Genomic DNA, 7669 nt, shown 5'->3' with positions numbered 1-7669 from the left:
CAAACTCACCTAACAACAACCACCACTTATTTTTTCCAGATCTGAAAACAAAAAAAAGAGAAAGGAGAACGGTAGGTGATGCAGTGTGACGACAGTAGTGGTGCGACAGTCTTGGAACTGATGTTGTGGTGGTGCGGCGGAAAGAGGAAATGAGGAAGTGAGGCGGTGGGGTCGTGGCAGGCAGGAGGCAGGAGAGGAGGCGATGGTGGTTGTTGGGGAGAGGATAGATTTAGGGTTTGTAGAGAGGTGAGGGTTTAGAGAGAGAGATGATGAGTGAGAAAGAGGGAGGCAGAAAATGAGAAAAAAGATTGGGTTTTTTCTTTTTATAGGTTTATTCTAGTCCACATATTTTGTTATAATCTCAGCCATTCATTTACTTTCTTAGATCTAATCTTGACCCTTTATTTCACTCATCCAAGGGTCTAGATGAGGACTCAAGGACTCAACCTAAAATGGTGGACTTATATGATCTCTTCTCTCTCTCTCTCTCTCTCTCTCTATATATATATATATATATATATATATATATACATATATATATATATATATATATATATATATATATATATATATACATATATATATATATATATACATATATATACATATATATATATATATATATATATATATATATATATATATATATATATATATATATATATATATATATATATACATATATATATATACATATATATATATATATATATAGAATTAGGATCACATGAGTCCACCAAATCTTTTTGAGTCCGTGAGTCCAGCGAAATAATATCAGAGGTGATACTAAACAATATCACGTGTCATATTAAACAATATCACTCTTACTGAACCAGATTCTCTCTCTGTTATTAACTTCTTTTCGCATACTTTTTCATACACCAATCAGTGCCAGTGCCGGACCTCCGAAAAACACCATCATCCTCGCGTACTTTCCCGCCTGTGAGTCGATTTTGGCGGCGTGTTCGTCGAAGTTATCGCATATTACTTCTTTTATATTTTTTCCTCTCTTGTTCTGTTCTTTATCTTCGTCTATTTCCTTTATCGCTGGCGATGAGACCCCTAATTTAATGGCGGCGGCGTTTTTCTTAGATGGAGGTGAATGGAAGAAGGATCGTTGATTGTATGTTAGTGAGGGGTGGTAGAGATGGTCGTGAGACAGACTTGTGCATCATGGTGGTGGTTGTTATGAAGGTGAACGTGTGATGGTGGATCGTGGGTGGTGGTTGTTGGGGAGGTGAAGGGGTGGTGGTGGGCCGTTGGTGGTTGCCGTCGACGAGTAGTGTTACTGACAATAGTTTTAAGCCTTCTTTTAACTGTTTTTGTTGTATATTTTCCGTGATATTGTACAGTATAAGCCGTGATATTGTTTTGTGTAGTGTTTGATATTCTTGTGTATAGGTTGTGATACATAAGTGGACTCACGGGACTCAAATATTTAGGTGGACTCACCGGATCTTGCCTCTATCTCTTTCTCTCTCTCTCTCTCTCTCTCTCTCTCTCTCTCTCTCTCTCTCTCTCTCTCTGTCTCTCTCTGTCTCTCTCTTTATATATATATATAGAAATAGGATCTCATGCGCACTTAAAGTTCGGTGCGAACTGTGCGAACTGACCTAATAACCCAAACTCAAATACACACGCTGTCATTTCAAATGTATAAACTATTCTCCCACTCCACTGTCTCCACCTTTTGTCCCTGATATTAATTATTCCCATCTTCTTTATCAATCACCCCGACACACAGGCCACGACTACCTCCATTCGCCGACGCTAGATCACATATCATTGCCGGAAAACCACGACAACCCCACTGCGACCACCTAATCCACCAGCGATGTCGACCTTCAATATAATCGAACCCATTCTTATTTATTTTGTCTCTATCATGCTTCACATCATTGATTCATATTCCCATTATTATGTTCGGACGCCATAGACGGACTACACCGAGCCACCACCACCTCACCTCCATAAACCAACCACGTGCCAGATCTTTTACAATTTTATTTTGGTTTTGTTAGATCTAGCATTTAGATCTCGAATTTTGAAGAAAAAATAAGAACAGTGAGTGAACCACAACTAACTCCGGCATAATTTTGGGATGCGATGGTCGCCGATGAATAGAATGGTGAGGCTGTTAGGGGTCAATGGTGTCCGAGGATGTCTTTGGTGCCATCGGTGGTGGCGGATGTTTCTCTTGTGGATGTCAGGGAAGTACAAGTTGGTCGGCGCCGGAGTTAAGTTGTGGTCGTGTGATGGTGAGTAATGGTGATATCGCTGGTGTGTCTGATGGCGGGGATGGTGATGTCGCTAGTAGGTGTGGTGTTTGTCGATGGTGGTCCTGGTAGTATGGCGGTGGTGGTGGGCTGACGACAATAGTAGTGGTGGTGTTGGCGGCAGTGGTGTTTCTAGGTAGTGGTAGTAGTGGCGGTGGTGGTGGGGCCAGTGGTCGGCGCCGGAGTTAAGTTGTTACTTGAAAACAATCATACTCGAATAATTATCTATATATGCCTGTACGCTAAGGTGTTTCTCCAAGGTTAATGTCATATGATAATTACTTTGAAATCCTACTAAGATATTACCCGGGCAACACCCTGGACATGAAATCTAATATATATATATATATATATATATATATATATATATATATATATATATATATATATATATATATATATATATATATATATATAGATTTGAGATCCAAAGGAGAACCACCTACATAATGAGAACCGTGAGAACTCCACCTTACGGATATTTTTTCTAAAAAATAATGACATATTTGGATTCGGCATAGAATTTTATGGCTAGATGACATATTTCTTGGTCCAAAAAGTATAAATTATTGACAGAAATCGAGACGAGAAACATTTTGTTAATTTTCATGCACCTACTACTCATTTTCATGTATCTAACAATTTTCATACACCTAGAACTCGTTTTCGCGCACCTAGAGCCTGATATTTTCATGCACCTAGTAATCATTTTCATTCATGCATGTAACAATTTTCATGCACCTAGTATTCGTTTTCATGCATCTATAGCTATTTTAGTATACGTAGTTGTACTTTCGTACACTAAGTTTATATTTTGTTAATAAAAAAAAATTGTTTACCTATACTAAAAATGTGTTTGAATAAACTAAACAAAAGGTAAATGATCCATCAAAACTTTCAGAACAAGATTTGATGATGATTTAGTAAGGGTTCTCACGGTTCTCATTATGTTAGTGGTTACTCATCAATCGATTCTATATATATATATATAGGGGCGGATTCATCTGATTTAATTAAATTACAGTGCGAAACCGTACGAACTATCCCAAATAAACAAAACACGCGCTGAATTTTAAATTATAAGCAATTCCTAACATTCAATTGTTCATATCCCATTTCTCTCTCACCCTGACACACAAGCCACGACTCCCCGATTTCCGATCGCCGACACCGGACCACCAATCACAGCCGGAAATCGCAGACATCCCCACTGTAACCACCTAATCTACTAGCGATTTAGGCCTTCATCATAGCCGACTCCGTTCTTATTTCGTTTGTCTCCTTCAGGCTTCACATCATTGATTCATCGCCGGAAGCACAAGACCTTCACGCCGGAGAAATTAAATTTGTGACGGGAAATCGTCGGCAATGGTATGACCAAATGGAGCCTGTGATGGCTCGTCAGATAACCGGTATGGTTATTAATTTTGGAATTCCGGCGATGATAAGCTTGATGTTTTGTTTCTTTGTTAGTGAAGGGATGGGATTGTGTTGGTACTTTGTATTTTTGTTTATCGTGAATGCATCTAATTGGATACATAATATGTGTCACCAGATACATGAAGTAATACTACCAGATACACAATTTGACAAGTGTATCTGGATGTATAATATGTGTATCTGGACTAAGTAATATATGTATCTGGACTAAGTAATATGTGTATCTACTATCTAGGTAATATAGGCTTCGAATCAATAGCGTTTGTGGTTGTTCTGGTAGATTTTTGGAATTTCAAGCTTTCGAACATTTCAATGGGGGTGTCGAAGGAATTGTCTCATATCATGCAGAACTACTATCCAGACAGGCTAGGCCTTGCTATTTTGTATAACCCTCCTTGGATCTTTGAACAATTTTACGAGGTAAACTCTCCCCTTCTGTTTTTATGTCGCTATGTCGTTTCAAGGATATCGTGAATCATGTATTGTCATCTCGAATTCCAATTTGTTACTTGGCTTGGGTTAAGGATCTGAAATGGGGGGCATGTCTGCGGGTGATGCTCCACCTTCAGAAAATGTTACTAATGATCCAGAAGCAGAAGAGCTTAAGAATGAATTACAGAGGCTTGTCCTGGAAGTCATTGGAGGTAATCAAGAAGATAATGATGGTAATAAGGTTGATCATGGGGTTGGTAATATCAACAAGGCAATTAAGGCACTAACTGCACTCAAAGAGTTGCATTTGGGGGAGAAAAAGCTGCAACATTCTTCGCTTTATGATCACTTGGACGTTCCTGTTGAATTCCGTTGTCCGATTTCCAAAGAAATGATGAGAGACCCTGCTGTTTTGTCTACTGGCCAGGTAAATTCATTCTTAATTGGGTTGATTTCTGGGTATTTCTTGATTTTCCAGTCTTTCTTGCACTTTAATTCTCTGGGTATAATTGATATTTGCATTTGAATTGTAGATAGTTCATGCTTTTTTAAGATATGAAATGTCTATATCGTTTTTTGTTAGCTTTCTTCTTATGGCGGTATTGGCATATTTTTGAATTTTCCTGCATAGAAATTTGTTGTGTTAGTGAACTGAAAAATTCTACTAGGCAGTGGTGTTCTCTGAATTTCTGGGATTCTTTCCATCGTTTTGGCTTAAGCATATGGAAGTATGTGCTGTTGAACTTGAAAATGTTGTGTGACACTAAGAATGTCAAAATGGTATAGATGATCCCGCATCGAGTAATTGATTGCTATTATCAGTTATACTGGAGCCAGTGACAACACGCAATCAACACAACAACTTTCGGAAAAAAAATGAGAGAATGAAAGTTCCCGCCTGCTTCAAACACAAGTGTCAATTTCGTGTTATTCTACACACATATGACATACCACAAACCCGTAGCCAAGAACCCGGTCAATCTTGCAAAATGAGTGTATCTTCTATCCTGTGTTCGTATCTCAGTAACATGATTTGTACTATTGTCATATACTTCACTGATCTCGATGGTAGAATGAACTCTGAGACAGTCTTTTCTAGCCAGTAGAAGTCAAAAACCCAGCCATAACGAACTATAAAAAAACCAAGATAAGAACCGATAAGTTCGAGGGGACTGATAAGTAGTAGATGAAGTTCTCTAAATACAATCTGGTACGCCCGGCTGAAAAAATTACCAAGTACTACTCATTCTAGTTCAATTTATCTGATATCCTATGGAATTTTAGAATAATATTTCATGTAGATGCATAGCTCAGGCACATTTTGGTCACAAATGGATTTCTTTATTTTACAGCAAACGAACTTGCAGGTTGCATCTTAAGTATTGAACTAAAAAACTAAAAAAACGAACAATAATTGGGTCAAAGTCAGAATAAGTTGAAAGAAGTATGAATTTTATTGTTGGGTCAAAATGATTTGGGGTCGGATATGGGTCGAGTTGATTTTGCCAAGTCTACAATCCATATCCGACCCATATCCACAAGCTTAATATTTGAGTTCAATTGTTGCCTATGTTGCTCGGACTCGGTTAGAAGTATCCGACACGGGTTTGTGTTCATGTGTCGGATTCATGTATTTTATGATAAAAAATTCATGTTTGTCATTTTGTTGATAACTGATTGATACTCTCTTTCATGTTGCTTATTGTAATGTTGTGATTTAGGGGGCGAAGAGTTTATGATTTGCTTTTTCTATGTGTGTGTCATTTCGTTGATAACTAGGATTTGAGCTAAATTTGTTTTACTTAGATGTAAAATTGTCTGCTGAAAATGCAGCGATTTAGCTAGTTTACATGTAATTGAACTATATGTTAGAGTGTATTTTACTATTGTAGTGTTACTCTATTAGACAGGTGAGATATTTGGTCGATAAATTGCGGTCGTATTTTAAAGGAGTGTATCTAGCGTGCTAGGGATGTGTATCTAACAAGGTAAGGGAGTGTGTGTAGCAAAGTAAAAGAGTGTATCTAGCTTGTCAGAGATGTGTATCTCACAAGGTAAAAGAGTGTATCTAGCTTGTCAGAGATGTGTATCTCACAAGGTAAAATAGTGTATCTAGCTTGTCAGAGATGTGTATCTTACAAGATAAAAGAGTGTATCTAGCATGTCATAGATGTGTATCTAACAATATTCGTTTCCTTTAGGCATGTTTTACGTGGTGGTGAACGAGTATTGAACACCCTAGCTGACTTGCATCTGCAAACGTAAGCTAATGGCAGGAACTCAGGGAGAGGGACTTAGGCAGTATGATGCAGTTGTGCAGTTGAACTTGAACTATCTTAAATTGAGGTCGTCTTAGCATTAATCAGTTAATACATGATTTTTTTTTTGACAGCGAATACAAGAATATTTGTATTTGATAATCTGAAGTTGGTTTCATAAGTCTGCATTTATAGAATTTAGCATCTGAGAGAAGCTGTCTACATTGTGTGGTTGATTGCAGGGTACAAGAGCAATTCGTGGCATTTTTCTTGATATTAAACAACCTCTAAAGGATGTACCAATTGAAATAATAAACTGGTATGCATTTCGAAGATATCCCAGCATCACTACTGCCTTCAACTACCTATTCGAAAAATTCAAGAATCTTATTAGGCAAGAAGCAGATGAAAATGACAATGCCATTCTTCATACAAGATCATTTGAAAAGATGAAGAACCTGAAACTACTTCAAATTAATTATTCACAGCTCCGAGGAAACATGAAATACATGCCATCTGTGCTGAGGTGCCTGCAGTCGAGAGGGTGTTATCAGAAGGCTCTTTCCGAAAATATACCGGTGTATGAATTGAGTTCAATACAAACCCTATGAATGTATTCTTAGCTTTGTGAGAAGTGTATTCTTAGCTTTGTATTGAACTACTCCGTACAATGTATTCTTAGCTTTGTGACAAGTGAGCATGTTTAATTTACATTAGATATAATTACAAAATTAATGTTACAAAACTGAAAACAACCAAGAACCTTGTTGTTGTAGTACAGTCAAACTATATGCAGTTTCCCTACCTCACCTATTTTCCATGCCTCAAACTACACATTCCGAATCGCAGTTTTCTGTAAATTTTACTAATGCTACTACAATTATATGTTACAGACTAAATAGATAGAGATATGTACACGTTAAAAGTCGGTCTAATGCTACTACAATTATATGTTACAGACTAAACAGATATAGATATGTACACGTTAAAAGTCGGTCACTACCCCGAGCTTTCACACGAACTTCCCAATTTATAGGATTGGTCCGATAATATCGCTGCCTCCTGATTTCGATTTAACTAAGCACTCTTCCAGGTCCAATTCACAAGAGATCAGCACCCAATCAAGCCACCATCCTTTCGCCGATTATATCCCTGTTAAACATATTTGCCTTGATATTTGGGCTTGGAATCTTTGTAAAATTTGAGATCAACAGCTCCTTCATGCTGTTGATTAGCCGGCGCAAAGACGGCAGAATGAAGGTT

At 37.6% G+C, this 7669-nt stretch overlaps 1 protein-coding gene across 2 annotated transcripts; it reads left to right on the top strand.

Moving 5' to 3' along the window:
* The first annotated feature begins 3357 nt into the window (after positions 1–3357).
* LOC141626747 (uncharacterized) lies at positions 3358–7212 on the top strand. Of its 2 annotated transcripts, XM_074440413.1 has the most exons (5): positions 3362–3488; positions 3564–3688; positions 3952–4136; positions 4241–4575; positions 6649–7212. In XM_074440413.1, exons 4-5 carry the CDS (start codon positions 4249–4251, stop codon positions 7015–7017), a joined length of 696 nt encoding a protein of 231 aa, XP_074296514.1. In that variant the 5' UTR covers positions 3362–3488; positions 3564–3688; positions 3952–4136; positions 4241–4248; the 3' UTR covers positions 7018–7212. The 2 variants fall into 2 exon arrangements, with proteins under 2 accessions (XP_074296513.1, XP_074296514.1); XM_074440412.1 differs by having other exon boundaries at positions 3358–4575.
* The last annotated feature ends 457 nt before the right edge of the window (positions 7213–7669 follow it).

This window comes from Silene latifolia, chromosome Y (assembly GCF_048544455.1).
Source record: "Silene latifolia isolate original U9 population chromosome Y, ASM4854445v1, whole genome shotgun sequence".
Lineage (NCBI taxonomy): Eukaryota > Viridiplantae > Streptophyta > Magnoliopsida > Caryophyllales > Caryophyllaceae > Silene > Silene latifolia.
This window is presented reverse-complemented; position numbering and strand designations above follow the sequence as displayed.

Bases quoted from the DNA above. Each gene is read 5' to 3' on its own strand.
- LOC141626747 (XM_074440412.1), top strand. From the start codon at position 4,249: ATGGGGGGCATGTCTGCGGGTGATGCTCCACCTTCAGAAAATGTTACT. The intron at 4,576-6,648 runs GTAAATTCATTC...GGTTGATTGCAG, and splicing joins CTGTTTTGTCTACTGGCCAG to GGTACAAGAGCAATTCGTGG.